General features: G+C 43.9%; 1 protein-coding gene across 2 annotated transcripts; it reads right to left on the bottom strand.

Moving 5' to 3' along the window:
- Positions 1-10,309: 10,309 nt before the first annotated feature.
- LOC149342293 (2-acylglycerol O-acyltransferase 2-like) lies at positions 10,310-25,811 on the bottom strand. Of its 2 annotated transcripts, none has more exons than XM_089542142.1 (6): positions 25,710-25,811; positions 16,075-16,285; positions 15,027-15,334; positions 14,088-14,262; positions 12,229-12,428; positions 10,310-11,141 (listed from the first exon to the last, which is right to left on the bottom strand). In XM_089542142.1, the coding sequence occupies exons 2-6, from the start codon at positions 16,251-16,253 to the stop codon at positions 10,990-10,992; spliced, it is 1,014 nt and encodes a 337-aa protein (XP_089398268.1). In that variant the 5' UTR covers positions 16,254-16,285; positions 25,710-25,811; the 3' UTR covers positions 10,310-10,989. The 2 variants fall into 2 exon arrangements, with proteins under 2 accessions (XP_089398268.1, XP_089398266.1); XM_089542140.1 differs by lacking the exon at positions 25,710-25,811 and adding an exon at positions 25,527-25,691.
- Between the last annotated feature and the right edge of the window lie 375 nt (positions 25,812-26,186).

The raw sequence follows: 26,186 nt of genomic DNA, 5'->3' as shown, positions 1-26,186 counted from the left end.
GCTGTGTCGAGGCCCCCTTGGCGCCGTCTCTTGCCTGAACAGCGTAGAGGAGGAGTAATGTGTGTCGCCGAGCACTTGCGGATGAGCCCTTGCAGCATTCAGATTTTGAAACTCGTTGAAAATTTGATCCCACATTTCCAAAGCGTTCCACATCGCAGCGTTCAGGCCAGCAGGTTGCTGAAAAACTGGAAGTGAATCTAAGCCTATAGGAAGGTTCCTGCTCGAATGGAATTTCTGCCGCTTTGATTCTGTTGTTTGCATCGGCAGGCCCCGTACACAAGTTCCTGTCACCCTCTTCTTCGCCTGCATCGCATGCACACCTGCACGTGGCTGTGAACAATGCATTGGGCTTAACTAGCTTGAAATTGTGGGTTGTTACTATAACGGCGACAAAAAAATAGCCCGTGAAATGGCAATAAAATTATTCTTAGAGGGAAGCCTAGAACAATCAAGTAGTGCGAAAAATTCGGGGGGTGTTTAGGTAGAGTGGCGAAAACGAACAATCTGTGGGGATAATGCGCTCGTAAATGCGCAGGTGCCAAGAAAAGCATAAACGCTTCATCTTTGGGAAGGCTGCCTTCTTCCTTTATTAACTGTTTCCTCTTTTTCTTGTTCCCTTTTGAGGTCTGTACATTCAATGTCGTCGCCACTTTCGTTAAAGGCACCTTATTATTATTGATTTTGTGCAAAAAACAGAAAACGACAAGGTTATCTAACGAGTAGTTGAAGAAGAAGTCAGGCACCGGTGGAGCTTTTGCGACCCAGGTTGCTCTTGCCAGCAACCTCTTGCGACCAATCGTTAATTTATTTATTTATTTATTTATTTATTTATTTATTTATTTATTTATTTATTTATTTATTTATTTATTTATTTATTTATTTATTTATTTATTTATTTATTTATTTATTTATTTATTTATTTATTTAATACTGCGGAGTCACTTGACTCTAAGCAAGAGTGAGCACAGATACAAATAAAAAAAGATATGCACGCGCGTCATGCAAGAGCAAACAGATGATGCGAAAAAAGAAGCCAAAAAGACAAGGGTTTCACATACAAAAGGCTCTCAAATTATCAACAAACGTTTCTACATTCGTGCTGTTCACTACACACTTCGGCAATTCATTCCACTCTGTAATCGATTTGACAAAAAATTAGCGTTTAACTGTAATAGAGTATGCACGAAGTTCTTGCAGCATTTTTCCATGGTTATAACGCGTACTTGCTCGTGAAACAGGTGTAATATAATCATGGGTGTTTATTATAATCAGATTATTATATATTAGGTACAAAAATTTCAACCTTGCTTCAGTGCGCTGCCACGGTGCGCAATCTTTCTCACAGTCCGGTGGGCAGATTGCGATGATGCCACAAGGTTCTTGGCCTAGGTGACCCACCTGACCCCTATGTTGCTGCACTAGAGATTTTTCGTAGATTTTTCGCTCGCGGTCAACCACGCCGACGACATCCACGGTGGCGCCCTATTTTCTGCGACACGACCTTCTTAACACTGTCGCGTTAAAATGCAAAATTTCTAAATTGGGGGATGTTTTCACTTTACCCACTTTAACTTACTGTCCGCGGCAACAGATAGGAATGTACGGCACGAGCCGCAAAAGCATACGAACCCAAATTTATGGTAAATCGGCTATGAATACGCCACCCTTACAAAAAAAGTTTTAGACAGTCTATAGAGTGTCTATAGACTTCTGTCTATAGAGTCTATAGAGTGTCTATAGACTTCTGTCTGTAGAGTCTATAGACTGTCTATAGACACAAGTCTATAGGCAATACAAATGCCATAGACAGTCTACAGATAATCTATAGATTTATGGCCATACATTTGTAGTATATTTTGTCTTTAGACGGTCTATAGACTATGGATAGACAAAAAACAATATCCATAGGAAGTCAATAGAGTCAATAAGAAGTCTATAGACTGTCTATAGACCATTTTTATATGTACAGAATCCATCTAATGAGTTACATAAGGCGGAAAGCTGGTGGATTTTGCATTTACTAAACCCTCCAGCTTCAGCAGTTTCGGACGCCCCGTTGCGCGAGTAATAGGCCTGTCTTGAAGCTCGTGTCAGTCGGAGATTTCCCCTACGCAGCGCACTTATGCGGGCGCCGTCAGGACCACCGCATGCGCACTCTGCATACCGCACTCTATTGAGAAAGGAAGCTGTCATGTACCGGCAGTTATATACAGACCAAAAACCTTTCCGACTCCCAATAACCTATTTGCCAGTCAGCCCTCCTCCCCCAACCCTCTCCCACATGGTATGAGAATAGGCGAGACCCCCTCAACCTCCCATCCCCAACTAACAAGAGCCTCGTAGGAGCACTGGCTCTCACTAGCAGGTAAGAGCTTGCCAAACATATTTTATTAATTCAACTGTTCGACATCGCCTTTGTAACTCGCGTTATATATATCAAGCCCCTATAGTTCGAAAAACAGATATAGGAGCTAAAAGACATGGATAATCGTTTTTTCTGCAAAAGTTCTACTCTGCAGTCAGAGTATAACTTTTTGCCTGACGAAAAGACCACATTGCAGTGGAGATGTCTCCCAATGTGCGTTTTATCTTTTCTTGTGTGTCTAAGTAGCTCTTCGCCAATGAACGAGAGCCGAAATGAAGGCACTCAGAAAAAACTTTTTTAAAAATGCTTCGAGTGTGTATTTGAGATCGCGCTCTGTAGTTAAATATTCCTTCCGACATTGTAACGAACTGCTTTCTATCGGCAGAAATGGGCACTTATTCTCCATTCTAAAAGTGAAGACTTTTTCTCTGGGCAACGTCAGACAACCACATAGTCCTAAGCTGGGAGAATAGCGCGTTGAAAAATGCCGCATAAATTGAGATCACGCGATCGTGCCCAGCTTACTTTTGAAATGTACAAGTCCAGGGTTGTTGGATATCAATTTTAATTGTGGGAAAACGGTGAGATATTTTCAAGTACGGTTATGAAAATATGTAATGTGATGCTACATTCTTTTAAAGTTGTTCATCGCTGGCATCGAGTAGTTAGCTAAAAAATTGAATCTTGCCGAGGAGAGGTCGGCAGGTATATTCATTGTTAAAGGGAACTCTTACGATATATGAAAAAATTGTGTTAAAAAATTCTTTCTCCTTGAAAAAGTCTCTTGTCTGGAATTTCGGGGTATACTAGCAGTAGGGCAGGCAGCAGTACCGATTACTCAGGTCGAATAGAGGCAACATACTTCCGGGTAACAAAAAGCCAGCAGTAATTGCCAAGTAAAATTTATCAGCTACAATAACTCAATCAATCGTTTAATAATTCAATCAATGAAATTTGTAACGAGGATATGATACATCAAGAATACTCGTCGGGTTTAGGCTGCTACCAGTTCCTCAAAGAACTGTTGGTTCCCTGGGGCATTCGGTGGACAGTTCTAGCGCTGCTTACATAAGATTGATTGATTGATTGATTGATTGATTGATTGATTGATTGATTGATTGATTGATTGATTGGTTGATTGATTGATTGATTGATTGATTGATTGATTGATTGATTGATTGATTGATTGATTGATTGATTGATTGATTGATTGATTGATTGATTGATTGATTGATTGATTGATTGATTGATTGATTGATTGATTGATTGATTGATTGATTGATTGATTGATTGATTGATTGATTGATTGATTGATTGATTGATTGATTGATTGATTGATTGATTCTACAGGGCATGCAAGTAAATTCTACATCTCATTTAGTTCTATTGCTCCCAGTTCGTCTATTGGTTCCCCTCTTAAAGACCAGTGAATAGTAGGAAACGCATGATCCCACTTTGCATACCTGGAATGCACGCGAATTATCCGGTCCTTTTCATTTATATACAAATTGGGTCCTTTAATCGATGAATTTCTACTGAAGAAATTATCAACTTGAAAAAATAAAGAAGCATGTTATCAACTTCCTAATCTTTTCGTATTCTTTATGGCTGTTCATAAGTAGCTGGCAAGGCTTTTAGTATCTTTTTCTTTGCAGTAGCTGGACCGGGGTCTGTAGAGTCTATAGACTGAGGGAACCCTGGGAACCCTGAATGTACGCTTCGTTGTGGTGCACGGACGCACAGCAATGCAGGAATAGTGTTTCTTTTCGTTTCTTATTTCCCATTTAAAGTATAACGCTTTCCTTGTTTAAGGTACCAAATATGTCTTTTTTTCGGTACGCCGGGACCTGCGCAAGAACTGGGAAGCAGTTACAGCATCGACAACACATATCGCCAGAGAGGCGCCCATCTCTAATGAAGAAGGCGCTCCTTCACCCTGAAGGACAAGAGATGTCGCGCCCGCACGAAACGGGCAACAACGGCGCGACCGCAGACAGATATGTTTTCCTATCTCGCAAAGGAGACGGAGGAGACCCTTGAGCAACGCCCGTCCTTCATCTCCGCCGTGCGAGGACATCCGTCCCACTGCAGTAGACCGAAAAGCAGTGACATATGCTAGAAAAGAGAACGAAACTCTGTGCGGAGTAGCGTCAAGAACAGAAATTACCACGCGAAGCTGGATTTTTTGGATGGAGGAAGGCTTCTGAGATCGATAATTCTTGGCGTATTCGGCTTAATAATTCCAGTAATTGGATTTAAACGTCCTTACTGTCTCTTTAAAAGCTCGCAGCGTTATTGTTTTCCTTTTCCTTAAAAATTAAGCTGACAAAGCATTCCTACCTTTTACGTTTTCTTTTTTTTTTTTATGAGCTGAAATTACCACCGGTGTTGAAACATAGCATAAACAGGTCCTCCTTAGTGGGGCCGGAACGTCGTTTTTATAAAGAATGGTCGGCGCTTGAAGAATTTCCGCCAGTATACAATTCGTATCGAGTTGGCATGCATCCGTCTTCTTACCAGTGTACCAACGTATTGGTGCCTTCCGTCACTGGACGCAACTGGAAACTCTACCTTTATTTCGTCAATTACTCACATTTATTATTCACTTGTTGTTTAGTTGCCTGATGTGAATATATTCAAGTCGTCATCTGTTCAAACTAACCCATTTGTACATTCCCCTTTTGTTGAATTAAGCATCATAAGGTCAAGAACTGTTCTGCAAAAAATCTCCTGCGGCACCTGGCCGCTGCGGAATCTTGTCTGTTGACACTCGTGAACTTATAAAAAAGTGAAGTATAAAAAATGCCGTGCATTTTTTATACTTAGCCAGCTTTGTGCACTACATTTTTTTTTTTTTCATGATCCGGACACCTAAAGTTTTGTTTGCCTTTCGTTTCTGCCTATTGGGCAGCTGCGTTTTCTGCGTTTTCTGCAAATTCACTGCCTGTATTTTAAACATTCTGCGTATTCCACTGTATGCCTTGTAAGGGGCACGGACCTCGTCAAGCCACCTTTGGCTTTTTGTCCGTGCCCCTAAGCATCTCAGGGTGTTTGAATAAATTTGATTTGATTTGATTTGATTTGATTGAACTTAGCGCATTGGTGCACGCAAGCCGTCACATGCGGGCGGCTTTGCACAACGCATACCTCTCAAATCGAAGGCCCAAATAATCCCCCCCCCCCCCCCCTTTATTGTCTTCACTTGCTGTTCTAAGGCCACGCTAGCAGTTATTGCTGTGACAAAAGGATGCAGTAATCTCGCATGCCTTTAAATACGCAGAATATGCCTCTCCTCAATTCGATAAGTTCTCTGAAAGGGCCCCACGAAACAATCAGTCATCAACCGCCCACGTGGTGAAGTTGTTCGATTGTGTTGTCAGCTGACTGCTTCTTGCTCTATCTCGCTTCCACAATAGTCCATTCAGTGCAAAATGGGATATGAATCCAAAGTTGGCTACAGCTTGCCTCATAGTCCAAAGTGCTGTTTTCGCATGCAAATATCCATTCGCCATTAATCATTGACAGTACCTTTTCTTAGCATTTTGAAACAGAGCTGCAGTTTTCCTCGCGCAAAATGACCGGTCAGCACCTATATTCCAAAGATGTCAGATATGTTTAGGACCAAAGGCATGCGTGTTCTTGTGTGGATATATTCGTCATTGTAAACGTACCTTCACGCAAACATCATGCATGCGTTTCGGAAAGCGCAGCTAGGGCAACGTTTTTCCTTATCAAAATGCAATGCTTTTACAAGCACACAAAATGAAAGTTATTGCACTTATGCTTGCAACCACGCACTAAGAGTTGCTTTGTAACTTAAATGTTTAAGAACTCTAAGAATATCTCCAATGGCATCTAGCGTCCTTACGGCCCAAAGTTGCGGCAAAGACCTCAACATAGAAATTGCGAGCGCTTCTTTGTGTATGTCTTGGTAGATATCAAGTGCACCTTTATTAAAACGGTAATACTGCATTACACGAAGATCAAAATTATTTATGTAGGAAAAAGAAATGGTAATAGGCCAAGGCAACACATCTTTATTGTCTAGGAGTGCTTAATTCACAAGAATGCTGAATTACACTCTTTCTGAATTTCGCCATTTCTCTTATCTTTCTCTGCAGGATGGAAATGGTGTGCTTATCTAACCAAGGTCCCTTGTCCTAGACAGACGTTCATAATGAAACACCAGGATTGTTCTCCGTGCAAATAACTGGGCATATGTTACTCCATGAAGACAGCAGGTCGTAACAAAGGGTATCGAAGTAAAATCGAAGGGTGGTAAGGGAATAGTAAAAATAAAGAAAAGGCGACCGATGCATCAGCAGCGTTGGTCGTGTCCAGTACACGCCGAATCTGTGTAAACCAAGAGAAATGGCCTTTGATATTGTCAAGAAAAAAATGGCGGTTTAGCTTCGCTAAGCAGGAAATATTGTGCGAACCACAGTTTTTTTTTTTTTTTTTTTGCAGGTGGACAGAACCCCGCCATGTACCTGAAAGCGCGATTGAAGTGTCCACTGAGCCAGGGAGGCAGTTGCGCGTGTCTTGAACTTTTTCATCGCATTTCCAATTTACCTAATGTACGCCGGCGACCTATGATCCAGTGTCGCGTTTCTGCACCTATGTTTTCATCGGCAACTTGTATTGCTGTGGCGCCGTGCTTCTGCCACAACGTTGTCCACGCCAACGCGTGCAGCGAACATCTCTCAGTCGCTGCTGCCACAGAGCTCAAAGAGCGAATGTTAGTTTGACAGTGGTATTAATTGATGATGAAGATCATGTGCTGTGCACAGCGCTAGAATGCGTTAACATTTAGCACAAGGCGTGTTCGGCTGCGGCGATGTGCTCAGAATTGAATCTTTTCTTGTGCTTCGTTGCTTATGTGTGTTAATGTGCTACTGTCTTCTTAATATTGGTAGATAGCTCATGTACATAAAACATCACATCATTGTAATAAATGTCATGCTAGAAAAAAAAAGCGGCGATAGCCCTGTACTCCGCGCAGTGGCCAGCGAAGCTAATCTGTTCGTGCAGGCACGGGTTCGGATCCCAGTCAAGAATTTTTAATTGATTTCTTTTCATTGATTTATTTCACTTCTCGCGAACCTACAAACATCGCAATTTCTTGCTCGGGATTTACCCATCGCAATAATGCTTTCGCACCAATAGATGCCGAATATCGCGACACCACGCCAGGACGAGAAAGAACACACACGATCTCCTAACTAGAGGCAGTGGCCTGGTTGGAGAAATCTGGTTTAGTCCTACTCTGCGTATTGTGCGATGCGTCATCAGGCTACGTAAATGGTGTGTCGTTCTCCTATTACATCCTTGACATTCCAACAGCACACACACTTCTTGCTCCACAAAGATTCATTTATCGCGGCTTCAATGAGGTCTTGCAGTTTGTTGGAGATTCGCAGAGCAACGACCAACGCAGCTTGAACAATGGCTTTTGTGCAAGCTCCAAGTATCCGGTTCAGAAGAATTTTATCGATGTTGTATCGAAGAACGGCAAGCGTGTCCTTCCCTTTATCTTCTCTCTCGTCTGCATGCATGTTTTGCCAACAACTGAAGTCAAGGCCTGAAACCCCTCTCTACTCTGATTTCAGCCTCGCGCTTCTAAAATCTCCTAACCTCTGTGGAATGTGATCATGACTTGGGGATCTTGGCTTCACCTTCCATCGGCCCGGAGGATCACCAAAACACCGCTTCAGTGGTTGATCTGAGAGGTTTGAGTAGCTGTCTACATATATGTCCGACTTCAGCTTATTTGACCGTTTCACTGGACGCCCGTAAAGCCACTGTGCCTGTAGTTGCACCCTCTCCAAGTGTAAGGTAGACAATTGGGCGTTGTATCCGATTAATTTTCACGCCTTACATGTCTTTTATACACACATCTCTCCATCTTTAGTAATGCGACAAATCGTACACGCGAGGTGTGCAGCATGAATGGAGACGAGCTTTATAAACGCAGAGACACCTCGTTCGAGTATACAACTTACTCGCTTATGTCGGCAGGTAGTTAATTTACCTAGGTTGAAGAATTAAATATGCTACTAGTGGAGGTACGGAGAAGGTATCAATCAGCAAGCTGCATTGCGTCGTAGAACACTTCCGCTGCTGTAGTTTTTTTTTTTGTTTTTTTCAGAGGCTGCTCTTATATACGAATATCCATGCGCGTCGTTTGTAAAAAGAGCGCCAAATAAAATTACAGCGGCGAGACTATAAGTTCGGCGAGTCCTGCTACTAGCAGAAGACACCGGTACAATAAAAGCAGCTCATTTACTTTTCCTTCTCCTCTGCGTCACCAAGTGGCATATATTTGCAATGGGTTCAGGGTTCCTGGTATCAGCAGTGCTCGGTTGCCCTCAACCTCTACTGTGCACACTCGCTGCGGATGTTTCACCAGGTGCGCCCTTTTCATGTTGACATCTTGTTTCAAAAGCCCCTTGGAAAGTTTCCGTACGTTCTTGCGGTTGTCAGTGGCAGCAAAGTACGCTCGTGAGTTGTATGGGGACCTCGACTGAATTGGAAAAAAAAAAGTGTCTTTTCTCCCCCAAGCAGCAAAGTGCCGCATCTCCTTGCAGGTTCCCAGAATTCCGCGCTTTAAGCATTGTTTCATTATTTACGTATTTATATATTTACGTATTACGTAATACGTAATAACCGGCTTCTTGAAGTAGATTTTCGCTGGTATTTTGAATGCAGACAATACAAGGCGTTTCTCTGTTCCCAACTTACCTCTTCGCGAGTGCCTCTATCGAAGCAAGCCAGCTCGTATAATACTGCTTCTGTGCCACCTACAAGCACCTGTGTGGTAGATATGAAGGGTAAAACCATGTTATGTTTAACGTTTGAAGCACGGTTCCATAAAATTGTTTGTTGTCAGTGTCCCTGCAGTAGATAACCAGCCGTGCAAAAGGGCAGCACTTCTCGCGTTTTGCAAAATCTTACAGCTCTTCCAAACGACGTGCAGGGATCTTTAGGTCGAACGGCAAATAGCTGTTCAGGAAAGCACCGATCACTAAGGCACTTAAGCTAGCCGCGACTAAGAAATGCCAGCCTCTAACGCAAAGCTGTGGTTTTCGTGACAGAACAGACCTACTTTTTCGGGAGTTTTGTTCAATGCTGGAGAACATCTAAATTTTCAGAAATATCATTAGATAACGAGCCTTCAAACCAGGATAACGAGCCTTCAGAGGTATAGGAATGAAGTCAGCGGATGTTTTGCGACAAACATGCCACTTGAATTCATCGTGACGTGGAAAAAAAGAAGAAAAGGAAGGGCTACAAACACCTACACTTGGGGCTAAGTGTGCAGTGTTGACTAAGAGGTCAGCTGTCCGAGCTGTAGCAGTGCTCGATAGATAACGCACCGGAAGAGAAAAAAAAAAGAAGGAATGCCGGCGTACAAAACAGTACAGGCAGGCCCAAGTTCTGTTTGCGCTGATAGGACACGAGTCACCGACTGTCAGGATGTTTTCCCAATGCCTGTGCATTCATAACCATGAATGTTAAAGTACGTACCGAATCTGGTGAGCGCTGAAATCTACTCTGCCGCAAGCCTTCCATTGCGTAACGCTAATCAATGCAGTCGTTGTGTAATTCACAATACGACCGAAAAAAAAAACGATAAAGGGATTAGTCTTGTATTTCTGCAATCAAATAGAAGCACACTGCTCACTACTACCTTTTTAAATGATAAATTCGTTGGTTCTGCGAACATTAGCACCTGCAGCGCGTGGTTTCTTGGCTATTAAACGGCGGGCTAACAATGTAGTATTGAGCTCAGTGTACTACGGTTCATGTACGGAAGAAGCCAACAATCAGTTTCGATGGCTGCTGGCTTCGTCCGTATGTGTGTCGTAATGAGCCCCCTTATTTCCCTACCTTTGTCCAGAGCACAACAACACCATGAACAAAAAAATAGGCTTTATTTACGCCATTATGGATGCTGATGTAACATGAACTGCTTGTGAAATGTGAGATACTTGCTGGTTTGGTGGTTTGTGAGGGACACAATGAACACCGCAATCCAGTATACGTTGTAGGGCTGTATGAAAAGCGTATATCGCAGGCTTCCGGAAGACGCATATGTGAACTACATTGCATCACAAGATACTGAAGCTGCATCGAGTCAACATCCTCTAATAAATAACATACAGCGCAAATTAGCGCTGGCTGCATAAGTGCTTCGGCATGTCAGACTAAATAGAGCCTTACTCCTGAACACTCGAGGGTAGAGTAGTAACCAAACGCTGCTGTCAACTATTTACAATATTTTTTATGTCATAGCACACTGCAGTTCGCGTTAAGAGCATCACTCTCAACGCGAAATAAGGAGAGTAGGCAGGCTTATTAGCCGGTGAATTATCTGTACTGTCTTTCTAAGAGTGAGCCCCGTTGTTTCTAGCTCTGCTGGATGCAAGCAAGGACTTCTCTTCTTTTAGCGGATGTTACAAAAATTGAAATGTTTCAAATATATTTATCGTGTTATCTTTGCGGTGACATCACTACGTTTCTTAATCACTATACTATGCTACGACTTAGCCATGAAGCTGCCTTAGATCTTCTGCCTTCTAGACGGCGACGAATACCATTGTTAACATTGAGCCTGACGCTACTCATACAATTATGAGAGTACGCTCTGCAGAATCGTACTGTCCCTTGTAGTCGTCAAATAATTGTTGCAAGGCAGCCATGTATTTTTCGTGCAGAAGGTCCACTTCTTCTTCCGTGGGGTTTTCGTTCTTGTCGACGTGAATGGGTTTGCCCACTGCAAAAAAAAAAAAAATGAGACCTGGATTTTCATTTGGACCTGGTATACCACAAAAACCAAAGGAACGAAACCAGGACACGCCACGGAGCTGCTAGACAAGACTACCTTGGCCGATGCGCTACACTCACTTAACCCCTTAACCGGGTCAAGAAATGTGTGAGGACGCGGTTTTAAAGTGATCTTGTGAGCGTAAAACAAATATGTGAACAGGCTGTAGTGATTCACTTTCAGAAAAGCAGTTCCGATTCCAAGTATTGCGAATACAAGAGAACAGTAGCAGATAAGCCAAGGCAATTTAAGGGGAAAGGTTCATTTCGCAAAGGCAAATTGAAGAGAGCCTCTAGACCAGAAATTATAGAATAAATTTAAAGATAACAACATTGATAAGAGAGAAGGAACGTAGCCATACATGGACTGCGGTTCCGATTGTTCATTCATTACATATTATCCTTAACACGCGAAATCACTAATCGCCAACGAGTATAGCGCTTGTTAACCTCTCATGGCATTCCTATATATGCTGAGCACTAGTTCATGGGTACAGTTCCCATCCACAGTAGTCGCATTGCAGTGGAGGCGAAGTGAAAAAGCGTGCTTTTGCTGAGGACCAGTCAGTTATCTTATATGAGTGAAATTATAAACGCTGTACATGTAATTTCTAGTATGTACACAGTGCTGAATTGTCAAGTAGTGACTGAAAGATATTAAGGGCTGAAATGATGAATTTATTGCGAGGTAAACAAGAAAAGAAGCGTAAGCAGCCGAAATCAATCCTTACCCTTCGCAGTGGAATGCCTCTTAACTGTGGTTGGCGTTGTATGGCAAATAAACGGGACCTCTAATTACGGATGTTATTTATACTTCTTTGAGCTTCTGGCCCACAAAAAAAAAAGCACATGCAGAAAAGTCCTTTCATTTTCTCTTCTAAACCTACTGTAATTGTTCTGTAACAATTTCTGTGTTGGGAGATGGGAACAAGGTGGAAGGAAAGTGTGTTTAGGAAGGGGAGGAGTTCCGTTATCAGTTATAAAAAGGCTAGGCACCAGAGCACACGTAGGCACAAGAATGTACTACGCTGACGCACCAATGGTGACAATTTTCTCCCTGAACGGCATGTATCCCCAGGTGTACTGGAGAACTCCGCGCCCGTAGAAGATGGCCGGCGCGACGCCCGTGAAGCTCTTGAGCTTCTCTTGCAGCCAGCGCAGCCGCGAGCCCCGCGGGTTCTTAATCTGGCGGAAGATGTTGTTCTCTCCGAACGAGAAAACAGGAACCAAATCAGCGCTGGAAAAGCAACGAAAAAGAAAAGGACCAGCGATTGGTCAATGATCGACTGATTGAGGCCATCAAATGCACGCCTCAGTACCAGCAGCATTAATATAGTATACCGGCAGAAATATACATTCGTGTGCACCTTTGGCCCCTCTGCAGCTGCATAAAATGGGATATAAATGAGATGTTCTACTTCAATTTTCGTCATTTATGCGAGCCTTTCAGCAGTATCTAACCATATACACCACCAATGACTACAGCATCATGGCTCATCAAGCTTTCCTTGAGGATTTAACAAAGTAAAGGTTTATGCACACGTATATCTCTATACTCGTACATGGTGTTTCACCTAAGGTTTCAGCAATTTTTAAAAACAGACTCTGAGTTAGAGGAGCGCTTGTTTCGGCACACCATTGCCAACGGTCTAATACATCAGAATACATCTAAGATGTGCTAACTAGTAGGCTGGTTAACTAATATTGAATAGTTAATTTTTTAACCACAACTGTTAGGCTTCTTAATTATTAAGAGGCATGTAGCCCACCGTAAGTAATATCCATATCAGCTAATCAGCCTTTTAACTAGCACGTCTTAGTTCTACTTTGATGCATTACACCGCTGCCAACATTATGCCTAAAAAAGCTCTCTTTTAATTCAAAATCAAAAGCCCTAACTTTAAAAACTGCAGAAAGTTTTAAGGTAAACACCCTATATATCTCACACCTAGCTGCATCCCATATATGCGTGTATATATATATATATATATATACACGCATATGCCCATGCTCGCTCGAATGAGCGCCCATCCTCCTCTTCAGAGTGAATTTTCCTAAAAAAACGAGCAAGCGCCCATGCGATTACGTCCCGCACATGGAACACGCTCAAAAACACGGCAACGGCACATGAAGTGCTGTTTGTTCAGAGTCTCTGCGACGCTTATCGCGGAGATAGGGGAGCGATGTGAACGCGGCAATGAGATCATTCAGATAAGGCTCCGAAGCTCAAGGTCAAGCACTTTCCAACGAATACCAACAAAGGGATCCGACGGAAGCCGTCGCGGCAAGATGTCCTGAACTTTGTGTCCAGAGCGTGAGGAACAGTATCGGAAGGTGTGGTACGGGAATCATTCAAAAGCCGCGGCATTACCTCTTGCTTGGATGGCAGCGAGGACGGAGTGCTCCATCAATGCTTAGCGGAAATGGGATCGCCATCCGTGCCCGAGGGTGGCGGCGCCCTTACCGACGAGTGCTTGGAACTGATGTTTTGTTCGGAGTCGGAAGAGGTGTTGAATTCAGCGACGAAGATTAGCCGTGTTTTAATTGTCCGGTTTGTAATATCTCCTAATAAAATGTGCAAATTTTTTCTCTCAAATTTGCTGTGTACACGCAATACCAAGCCCCACTCCTCCCCTCCCCCCCCCCCCCCCCCCTCCACCGGTGGCCGCCATATCTTGAATTTAATCATCGGTCGTCGGACCAAGTAAGGGCCCATTCCACCATGTCCCCGTTCTGGATTTTCACGCCCGGACCTTGCAAACGTCCATCCCCTAATATTTCGCGATTTTCTTCAAATTTTCGGTGAGCGCTCGCTTGGTATTATGCTCGGTATTTTGCTCAGTATATATACATATCTATACATAGCTTCAGCCAAAAATGGTGTCATTTCGCTCACCCACTCTTGAGCGCGCATCGCACGAAACCCTTGCGGTTCTTGAGGGTAATTATGTAGGTGTCCTTGTGTGCGTCCAGCGACTCCTGGGCGCCTCCCACCGCGATCAGAGCTGCGTTTCCGGTGCCCCGCTTGGTAAGGATCCACTGGAGGCTCTCCCTGTCCACAGAGCACAGCCCTACGTAGAGGTGCAAAAAGTGTGTGCCACCGCGTCCAGCCATGAATTTCCAAACATCGTGCCTGCAGAGGGTGCGTCAGCCCTTTCAGGCGCTATGGGCATGATTATGCGAGGATAACTGCAAGATTAAAGGATAAGTGAATTTGCATACAGCTGTTGAATATATTTCCCGGGCATTTTCCATCCGCAGGTAAGCAGGACAGAAAAAAAGGGGAAAAAACGACGTTAACTCATAGTTACGGAGTGCTCATCGGCTTAATGAGCGTAATGTGCTTCCTTTCACAGTGGGGCTACTTGTACGTAGCGAACCCGTAGCTTTTTCTTGCAGTGTGCTACATATAGGGGTGATTTCTTTAAGTTCCGCATCCTTCATATCGCAAATAGGATGCCTTTTCACTCATTTTGGCAGAAAGTGCAACTATCTGCTAATAAAGGGCACTGGCACTTGTACAAATGTTAGTCAAATATGCAGCATCACTGCTGACAGCTATTAACCATGAATAACAGAGGGAGTTTAATGTAACAAGAGCATACATTGCCAAAGTCACCCCTAGCCAGACACTGATGGGCTACCTAAGGCATCAACAAAACTTCAACAATCCTAATAAAATGAGGACGACCGCTCTCCTGACCCTCCACTTATATGGAGCTTCACAGGTGCTGCAAGTGTCCTGCAGCAGGACCCGACAGGTAAACCCTACGTTCTGGAGACCTTCGTCACAGCACTTCACGCCCCCATAGAAAACGCACGTTCACGAGCTTACCGTGAGCTAGCAGCAGTTCCCTGTGAATGGGGAACATGAAGTTGACGTTGAGGGTGAGAATGCAGATTCGTATGCCCGGGAACAGTTCGGCGAAGTCGGTGCCCTCGGTGCCGAAGTTGCACATGGCACCCATACATATGATGCCATGCGGGTGGTATCCCATGATGTAGTTCCTGGACGGATCCAGTTCGGCCGTCTTGACCAGCTTCGCCGGGTAGTAGTCTCGGACGTACTTGTAGACGGGCAAGTTGCGAATCCAGTGGCATTGCCGGCCACCACGCTTGGGAGTGTCACGGTCGTACATATACCTGGGTACAATCGTTGGCCGACAGTCAATGCCGTGACTGTGCTGAAAGTCGTTGAAGTACAACTTACAATGCTTTTGCGAATTGAACGCGTCGTTTCAAAACACACAAAGTTATTCGACTCCATAGGTTTCCTTGTGGAAGCGTGTACGAAGCAATGGGTTGATTTAGATTGTCCGTGGCAATCCATACGATCCACAGGAAGTTATCTGACCATCGCTTCCGGTTCCATTGGCTCGAGATCAAAGCTAAAAAACGAACAAGCGCCAGCATTTCTTGCTCGCCTATTCCCTTTCCCGAACTTAGGCTTCAAGCGTGTTTCGATAGGGTTCGGCTAAATATCGTCAATTTTGAACAAATGGTATTAAACAACACGTACTGTCAAAACCTGCATAGTTTCCCAAGCATAATTTCAATCATCTAACAGTTACTGCAGATTATCTCTTACAAACGAATCTTTCAACCTTTCTTTTTTCGGCTCAATTATTTGTACATTAAGGAATTTGTAATTCTTGTTCGTTCTCAGGTTGACCTTTCGTGCGCCACAGTCCCCTGCCTCGTAGCTGAGTGTATCGCTATAATGACTCGAAGCAGTGACGTAAAGTAGAAGAAGAACCAAACGAAACCATCTGATGAGACGAACAGGCAAGTAAATCTGTGCACTTTGTATGGATGCGGGGCTGGTACATACCACACGAAAACCAATACAAAAACCCACAACCCCTAAAAGCATGAGGCCGTACCAGGCGGCGTAGATAAGGAGTATCCAGTAGAAATCACTGTAGAAGATGTAGACTGTCAGGGTGCTCCACAAGAAGCCTCCGCAGAAGAAGGACGCAGTGAGGTAGAACACGGCTGCCGTCTGCAAGCGACGCTTCAGTGGCACGTTGAGGGGAGCGAACTCCACACCCAGCACCTTCATGGCGCACCACCGTGACCTGCCCCGCTCTGTCTCTGCATAGAGCAGGCAGTGGAAAGCGTAGCTTTAACAACGGGATTCACGTACTATTTTTCTTGAGCTCCTGACAAATAGACGGGCGCTTCCTGGACCCAAGGCACAGAAAAGCTGGTCCGCAGCACGGCGGGTATGACGTTTCTTATCATGCAAAACACATTCCATGTTACACAACAGTGGATCGTAGAAAAAGCCGGCGCGATAAACATGGTTTACATTTCATTCAAACACTACTCTCTAACACAAAATATGCAAAGCAGAAGGAGGGCTCAGACCGCAAAGCTTACGGAGGACCTCCTGTCAGTGAACTCACAAGGAAGGATATACATTATCAGCATCGTCACCGTAAGGGAAAAATTAACTAAATGAAACAGTTACTTATCCATCCGATATGGTACACTGCGCTGCGCTCCAAAAGTTTAAGGCATCTCTTTTAGAGCCCTTCACGTCCCCTTCGTCAACATGTTTAACATGTCAACGGCATGTACTAGTGCGGCATTGTCTTTCCTGACGTAAGTCGAAAACAAGTTATTTTTTAATGAACCGACCGACCGACCGACCGACCGACCGACCGACCGACCGACCGACCGACTGACTGACGTGATACGCTTATGCATATCTCTTCTGGTCTATAGGCCTCCTTTGATCAAAGCATTTATTTTGAACGCTCAGATAGTTTCAGAGTCCAAGAGCATTACTGGAATTGCTTTCTTGTTTTTCCTTCTTTGTTTACCGAAGAGTTCTTGCATGTGATACATTGTTAAAGGTCGCCGTTATGTAACGCGGTCTTGGTACTTGTCAAATCCAAAATATGTAGCATCGGAAGCAATGCGGTGATTCATCGAATGCATAGCACTTGCTTATTGGGAATATAGGTGGGCAAGATGTAGCAATTTTTGAGATTTTGAGCACTGCCTGCTGGAGATCTTTACGCACAATGGCCGTGATATGTTAATTAGTTATTACAAATTATGAAAGGCAAAGTAATCCGCACATACTATCCTGGCACCCGGGATGTAGCAGGACGTTGTTTCGGCTTCGAGATTTTACACTTCTACAGACCAAGGTTTAGTAAAGTTTTCCCCTCTTCTGCAAGGCATTGCTGTAGTCGAATACAACTCAAGAACGAAGCAGTGAATGCCGCTCGAAGGAGGCCCTCCAGTAAATGGCGCAGACCGGTTATTGTGACTTTGTTGTTAATCCACTTAACTGTGATTAATCCCCTTGCACCTCTAAGAACCCGGGCTGTCACACTATAGAGGGTGCAAGGGGATTAAGCACGATGTCACGGCAACCGGTGGACGCAACTGGCTGGAGAGCTTCCTTTGCGCAACGTTCACCGCTTCGTTCTTGAGCCGTATCCGGCTACATACAGGATGATTTCTTTTAACCTTTGCAGATTTTTATTTAAAAGCTATAAGAGATATGTCGATGGGGTCTGCTAAGCTGGTTTGAACAGAAGGGTGGTCATTATGTACCAGATATGGATCAATAATTAAACGATAAATGAGCTTAAGTTGTGCAATAAACTTCTATTTTTTTATTTTTGTGGGCAAGGTTAAACTGCGAAATTGATGGCCGTCAACATCGAAGGTGAGCTGTGTTTACAAATTTTGTTAATCAGCAATGTGCGTTGAGATATCAAATGTCAAAAATACGCATTTGAAAGCTCGCTGAGCTGGCTTTCCTGCGCTTCATATTTATATATAATGGTGTCTCTCGCACTTTTTATGCATCAAATACAGGTGCAGTTGGTGTATTTGATGCTGTAGAAGAACTTAACGATTTCGGCGACGATACCACGCGCAGCTAAGTCAGTTTATAATTAGGTTATACGGAAAAGTAAACTTAGCAAGCTTGCAAATGCGTATTCTTGTAGCTCAATATTTCGAACCACATTGCCGATTAAAAAAATTAAAAACAAGGCTAACCTTTGATGTTGGTGGCCATCAATTTTGCAATATAACCTCGCCCCTAAAATCAAAGTTTAAAGTTTTATAAGCTAATTTTAATTATTTAAGGGTCTAATAATTGATCCATATGAGGCACATAATGTCCGCCTTGCTTTGCAATCCAGCTGAACAGACCGCACCGACATATCTCTCCGTTTTTAAAAAAAAAATGGCTGAGGCTTAACTTGGTTAAGCCTGGAGAATGCGAAGCATCATCGTGTCGCGTAATTTGGAGGCGCACAACCACAGCGACGGCGCGAGGTGGGCCCCCGTTTCTCCACTGCCGTGACGTCATCGTGTCACGTGGTGTGGCATCATCGTGTCACGTGATTTGGAGGCGCACAACCACAGCGACGGCGCGAGGTGGGCCCCCGTTTCTCCACTGTCGTGACGTCATCGTGTCACGTGGTGTGACGTCATGTATCACTTGATTTGGAGGCGCACAACCACAGCGACGGCGCGAGGTGGGCCCCCGTTTCTCTACTGTCGTGACGTCATCGTGTCACGTGGTGTGACGTCATGTATCACGTGATTTGGAGGCGCATAACCACGGTGAAGGGCTGAAGTGGTAGCTAAAGTAGTATGCCTCGCATAAAATTCTTGCGGTTTAGCATTGCGAAGCATGATACGTGCGAAAGCAGGGTGGACATCACCGCCACGAGCTCAAAGCGCGATTGAGGTGTACTCTGACCCATGGAGCCATTTATGCGCATTTCCTTTCTTTTCGTGACTTTTGCGCGCATATGGAAGTTATTGAAGACGACGTGTAATGCATGGCGTAATTGCATGGCAGTTTAATACACGGCGTGATCAGCTGCGGCAATCGCATAGTGCTCTTGTGCAGTGGCCAGCAAAGCAGATCTGTTCGCGCCCCCGGAGGGTTCGAAACCCAGCCGCGCCGATATTTATTTTATTTCGGCAGGAATCTGAAAGTCTTCGACACACCTCGCCTTTTTCAGGATTCCTGCTGAAATAGTGCTTTCGTACTAATAAAACTCTGTAAATTTTTCAAAAAAATCACCCTGTATAGCGTGCTTAGTTAGCTACGCAGTATCAAGTGCGCGGATGACGATTAGTACACACGCATGGTGCAACGGTCCCGGTTCAAGGTCGATTGTACGCCGCCATGATACGCCTTCTGTGCACTGTTTCTGAACTATGAACTCGGAAACGGGTTCCCCTCTCCACCCGCAAAGGGGAGCCAGCCAACGGTTTCCCTTTGCGCAACAAATACCGCAGCAACACCGCTGTTTTAGAATGGCGAGGATTTGAAAAACAAAACAGGAAAGTGGCGGCCAGCGATAATTTGCTGCTTTCTTTACCCTGTTTGTCTGGGTTCTGTGAAAACACGACTCGGCGAAACGTTCGCAGAAACACTACACTGGCTCTTCTACAAGTGGAAAGTGTGCACGCAACGCCGTTCACTGCGCGGAGGCAGCGTGATTTCAAGGAAAAGCTGATAAGCGCACCTCAGTCCCATAGAGGTCTCTGAACGATAAGCGTTTTCGCCTCAAACCTCGAAAGATACATAGCAGCTGCACAGCTGCGGGAGCTATGCAACTTTGCAAGATAAAGACTCGCGGAAAACAATGGTCATGGAGTCTTTTTGCCTACTTGAGAGGAAAACGCATTAAGCGCTACAGCACCGAGGGTCGTCATATACGGTGCATGCACTATGCTCGTATATTTTCTGCACAATGTGCTATTCACACCTATCTTGTGTATGTTGTATGGGTGTTGCTATAGCAATTGATATTGATATGTGTATTGATTGTGCATTCACAACTGTGCGATGTCAGTGCACGTTAAAGAACCCCAGGTGGTAAAAATTTCCGGAGCCCTTCACTACGGCGTCTCTCATAGCCTGAGTTGCTTTGGGACGTTAAACCCCAATAACCAATAAACCAAACACGGCTAATCAAAGTCAAGTTAATGGTAATTCTACACACGAGAAACTGGAAGAGCTATATAGTGGATGCCTTCCTAGTAGAATCAATAAACGAAAAAAGGGCCGCAAAAATTTTGCTCAACTCTAAATTCGACGTATTCAGCAGATGACGCTCCCCTCTAAGTCAATTCTTCTTCAAACCTCTCATTTACAGTCGCGCGCCGACCGTTGGCGCGGGCGCACAAATGTAACCCTGTCTGTGAGCAAACCATTACCTCCGTCGGCGACTACATGGGAGCAGCCGTCTTCAACGGCACTTCAAGGCTGCGTCGTCTACGTTTAAATTTTCAGTGAAGTGTTAAGTGTGGCGCGAGATACTGCAGCCGTATAAAGAAATAAGAAAAGAGACAAGCGGACGAAAAATATCACCCTTATCACATCCAGACTGCAGGCCGCACTCAAAGCACAATGAGCGCAGCTTATCGGCAAAATCCCGATTTGAGCCCTCTGTTCCGACTGTTTCGAGTGGTCACAAGCGAAGCCGCGCCTGCATTCGCTTTGTGTAACATACGTAGTTCTGAATCTGCATTTCATAGCGGTGTTGCGGGTTAGCATAGCTGAAATGCCCACCCATATAGTTCTAGTTAGATTGTACTGTTGTACACACCCACGCTGAAAATGACCCAGCTATACCAGCTGGTTTTGCATGCTGGTGAATGCTGCGTGCCAGTTCTGAGCTCACTTCCTTCAGAAAGGTAAATTGACGAAATTAGAGACAGAAAATCTATCTCTGCCTTAAGAACTGTGTCTGACTCTCGGGAAAACTTTATAATACAAGCTAATTTTATTGTGAAACATTTAAAACGAGCATAACAACTACGCCAAGACTAAAAGCTAGGGGAAATGACATAAAGAGATTTTCTTTTAGCGCTACAGTATGCAGTACAAAGCGAATGGACAGGACAGCCTTGTGTCCTAGAACAAATACCTGGGACATGGGGTCTCTCATAACGCCTCTAATAAATAACTTTTGTTATTGCTAACGACGCTGTTGACGTATGTCGCAAGAAAACTTTCTTCCTCTTGTTGCTCTTCTTCAATGCCAAGAGGCGAGTGTGCGCACTCTGGCTTGTGTATGCCTTTGTGTTCGTCAGTTAGTCTCTCCCTAGAGTCTTCTCCTTCCACAGCTGCAAATTTCTCACTGAATGCGGAGACATGCATGATAGCGGTTTTTTGAATCTGCATTTCGAGTATTGGAGTGTCTTGGAAGCTCTCTTCTGGCTGGCTGCATTAAAGCAGCACGTGGACACAACACGATCACCGTTTTTAATTTTCTCACAGCACTAAATCCATTTGCAGGAATACATTGTTATCAGCAAAATTACATCGAAAAAGGGCATATGCCGAAAAGTAGACTATTGGGCAAGTCCGCGTGGGATCATAATGAAAAAAAAAAGAACAACGTACAAGAAAAAATACAAAGGACCGCACACAGGACAACGATGTGCTCACGGCTAAAACAAAAACTTGTGCTTCGCCGTGCTGTAAATTCGCTCACTTCGTGCCTCCGTTTTAACAGGAAGAACAACAACAACGTGAACAGGATTTTTTTTCCAGCAGGAAGCTTATCTCCGCTGACTTCACTTCGGCGTATCTGCATAGATAACCTCGAGTGCGAGCTCGTTAGAAAGTGTGGACGCCAATTTGCGCTTGGAACGCAGCTGTACAAAATATGTATAAAGAATAGAGGCATTACTTTCGTTACACTAATTCCGGTGGCAGCACGCATCATACAAACTTGTGCAAGCGATAGTAAACACAGTCAACAATTTGTACAGATATACGCGCGAAATGTATTTTTACATAGGTGTGCGAATGCCATGGTCAATTTGAGTAAAGCCAGCACAGAGCAACCATAAAAAATCACTGGAACTAGCATCGCGATCTGAACCGGCCTGCGCAAAAGCTATGGCGACACACCACGAGTACAAAACAAAAAAAGCCACTATATCCTCGATGCGTTAACACGGCAGTCGGTGCGACCGTGATTCATTGCTTTTTACACAGTTGCTTGACGTCCAACAAGGGGCGAGGCAGTTTATTCACATTGAGCTGTTATTTACGCATGTGTGACACCACATAGTATAATGTGCAAAACGTCAAAATTTATCCCGCGAGGTTTAAAAGTCCGAAGCGAAACATGGGCTATGGAGGATGAAGTATATAGTGGAGGGCTCCTGGTTACCTAGACCACCTGAGGTTCTTTAACGTGCCCTGACAACACATAGCACACGAGTGTCTTTGTATTTTGCCTCCATAGAAATGCGCCCACCGCGGCCAGAATTTTATCCCACGACCTTGGAATCAGCAACCGAAGCCATTGGGACAGCGGTGCGCAATGCATCAAGAGTTCCGTGGTTGACTGCAAACAGCATAGCCGGGCGCTCACGAAGACATGAGGCGATAGTGAGACTCAGGTCGACCCTTTATTGGACAACGGGAGACATGTGTATTACTTACCTGAAGTTCCGGCAAACGGAAAAAGGTGCCCCTGCGTGACATATGTTTGCACTCTGAATGCTAACTGTCAAAAAAGCGTCCAGCGTGTTTTTGTTGTTTTTTTTTATCTTTCTCTAATGCTCCTATTTGGTGTTCTGTGTGTTTTCACAAGCACGGGTGTGCAGTTCGACGAGGCCCAGTTTGGAGGGCAAAAAAATAAATTTTGACAGCTTGTTCAGCTTTTAAACCTTTCAGTCAACTGCCTCATAATACTTCTTGAAGCAATTTTCGATTCCAAAGCAAGTTGTCTTGTACGTCCGAAATACTGAAGTGTGGATACATACCACAGTTGGCGCATATGGTTGGCCTCTTTTTTACGAGACATTGGTAGAACTATGTACCCCATTTTACTACAAAACAGCGGTCGAAACGGCTTGAAAAGTGTAGTCACTCAACTTGTAGAGTCATTCTGGGTGCTATTATACTATCTGTATGCATGTCAGACATGCATACAGCTCGCGTTTTCATCATCGTGGTCAACCTCACTACGCCCACCGCATGACAAAGGTCTCTCCTATATCTCTCGATTTAACCCTGTCCCGTGCCAGCCGCGGCTACCTAATTCTTAATCCAAAATTCTTAATTTCATCCACCCCACCTAACTTTCTGCCGCCCCCTACCACGCTTGCCATCTCTTGGAATTCAGTCCGTTCGGTTGTCTTGCATTCGCATTACAAGCCTTGCCCGTACCCATTTCTTGATCTTTCTTTCGAAAGGGCTAATGCACATTGACACGTGCAGACACACACGCACAAAACCATAAGAAATCGGAAGTTTTAACGTGGCGTTAATGACACTGCATTCTCGACATTTTCTCTCTCTCTCTCTTTTCACGTACAATATACATGCGCGCTTCGCTTTGCCTGGGCCACTGAAAGCCTGACGCAGTCAAGTGTTCTCTCGTGTAGAGCAGATTTAGTGGCCGGGGCTTTTGTGGTGAAGGCTGTGCACAGCCGTCAGCACACTGGCCCCAGCCGTGTGCAACGCCCCGTGTAATGCCACAGAATTGTGCGGGAACATTTACGGCAGTCGTGAAACTCTTTGCGATAGTCAGATAATGCGTGTCTTAAGTGTTGTCCGACTAAACAGGGCCCGAAAATTCTGCCCAAAATACGCTGCCCCTAGATCTTATTAAATCAAAACATGAAATGTATAACTCTTAAAATCATGATTTTTTTTTCTCCTACTTGTCGCCGCAATTTGTCATTATACGTTATCTGTTTCGCGCACCGTTTTCACGCAGAACCCTCGATTTCGTAGCTATCTCCGACATTTCATGGTCCAAGCTTTGAAAGAGGACGTGCCAGCAATTTGTGATTGAATATCATTTATGTGATAGAGTTCTTCTTTACAAAATTTCCAGCCCATTAGGTTTTAGCAGTTCCCACCGTTCACTTGACGTGCTTGAACAAGAGATCTTTCAGAAATGTTAACTGAATGTAAAAAAAAAAGTCTCAATTTCTGCTGCGGTGCTCCTCTCAGGATAGCCAATAGGAACATTTTGAAGAGTATTAGGTGTCCTTTCATCGGCACAATTATATAGGGTAACTTCTTTTTAACTTTTAGAGATCTTTATTTTCAAAATTTTGAGATACGTCGGTGCAGTCTGTTGAGCTGGATGGTAGAGCAAGGCGGATATTATGTGCCTCATATAGATCGATAATTCGACGATTAATAACTTAAGTTAACTAACAAGGTGTTTTATTTTTTATTTGAAGGGGCTATATTGTGAAATTGATCACCGTCAACAGCAAAGATGAGCCCTGTTTTTAAATTTTCTTAGTCGGCAATGTGGTTTGAAATATCGAACATCAAAAATACGCATTCGCAAGCTAGTTTAGTTTTTTTTCCAGATTACCTAATTATAAGATGGCGTCGCTGCGCGCGACATCGTCGCCGAAATCAAGTTGACTTCTGACATCGTTAAACACCCCATGCAACTGCTCCTGTAATTGATGCATAAGTAGTGCAACAGACGCCATTTTATCAACATGAAATGCACTTTCAATGCTGCCGTCCATCAATTTCGCAATGTAACCTTGCTCCGTAAAATCAAAAGCAAAAAATTATTAGTTAATTTAAGTTAATTAATAGTCTAATTATTGACTCGTATGAGATGCATAATGTCCGCCTTGCTGTACAGTCCCGTTCAACAGACCGCGCCGACGTATCTATCACAGTTTTTTTTTAAATCAGTAAAAGTAAAAAAAATCACCCTGTATACGTCTACATCGGTGTTTTTTGATCGTGCGCTTGATAGAAGATTTGGGTTGTTTATTGATTTTTATTACTCTTAAGCTGGTACGTCGTCATCGGCTCTGTTCGGTAGAAACACCGGAGGACTTCAAAGCCTCCTTTTGTTTTCTTCTGGAAGCTTTATTGTTAAATTTCTTATATTTCGGGCTTCATGTGATTTTTTATTAGACAGTGAATTATGAAGTACACTCCTGCCGACGGCGCAAATTTTACTGGCAAAAATGCCATGTTTCTGTTTTGACGCACAATTGACGTTTTAAATGACCCTAGAGAGTCTTTATGCCCACGGCAGAATTAGGAATTATGTGATTTTCAAAAACACATGCACAACATTTCGTACTGGTTATATATATGAAAGAAATAGCAATTACAACGGCGATTTCTTTAGACAAATGTGAAAAAACGTATTTGCTCGCGAATGTATCTCGAATAATGCAAAAAGCCTCTGTGCCATCGGCGCGCAAAAATAATTATACAATGCAAAAAAAAAATACTATTTCAGAATTAGTCGCCGGTCTTAGCATATACTAATTAAGCCGCGCGCTAAAGTTTCTGAATGAGCAGAGGCTGGGATGAAAGACTCACCGCCTTATGCGTGGAACTCAAAAAGACTCAAGGCATACAGCCCGGACGCACACAAGCCAGGCGTCGCGCTCGTTTGCGACTCATCTGGAGAGCTATGAAATGTGCGCCTCTGGCGACAGCAGAAGCAACAAATGCACAAAAAAGATGGAAAACTATATGTAATCCCAGTATTCGGACACGTACACGATAGTGGATATGCGTTGCCACTTTCGGCTACAGCGATAAAGGCTGCTTTGCAACCAGGATGTCCTTATCAGCCGCGCCACTTGAAGCGCCCAACCAACCCCTGCGATGCCTTCGAGGGACTGAGGGAGTCCAGTTGTGAGGGGCGTCTTTGTACCTAAATATTTTGTTCGTTCTTTGACTTGAATCTCGCTTGAATCTTGCAATAATATGTGTTATTCCATACATTTCGAAACGACGCTTGAGTAGTGTGAAATATTTTTTTTTATTGATACGCTTCCTTTACAGTGTAGCGAAAATGTAAATGAGTATCGAGAAAAGCCTCGAATATCGATTTCTGCACTGAAAAAAAAAGTAAAAACGTGCGGAATATGGCTTTTCTTAATTTCATGACTAAATTTACGCGCCGTGATACCTCAACATGCTCCAATCTTTATATTTGTCTTCTTCATGAAAGAATAGTCACGAATTAGGCGG

This window comes from Amblyomma mixtum, chromosome 5 (genome assembly GCF_055824585.1).
Source record: "Amblyomma mixtum isolate Tamu chromosome 5, ASM5582458v1, whole genome shotgun sequence".
Lineage (NCBI taxonomy): Eukaryota > Metazoa > Arthropoda > Arachnida > Ixodida > Ixodidae > Amblyomma > Amblyomma mixtum.
This window is presented reverse-complemented; position numbering and strand designations above follow the sequence as displayed.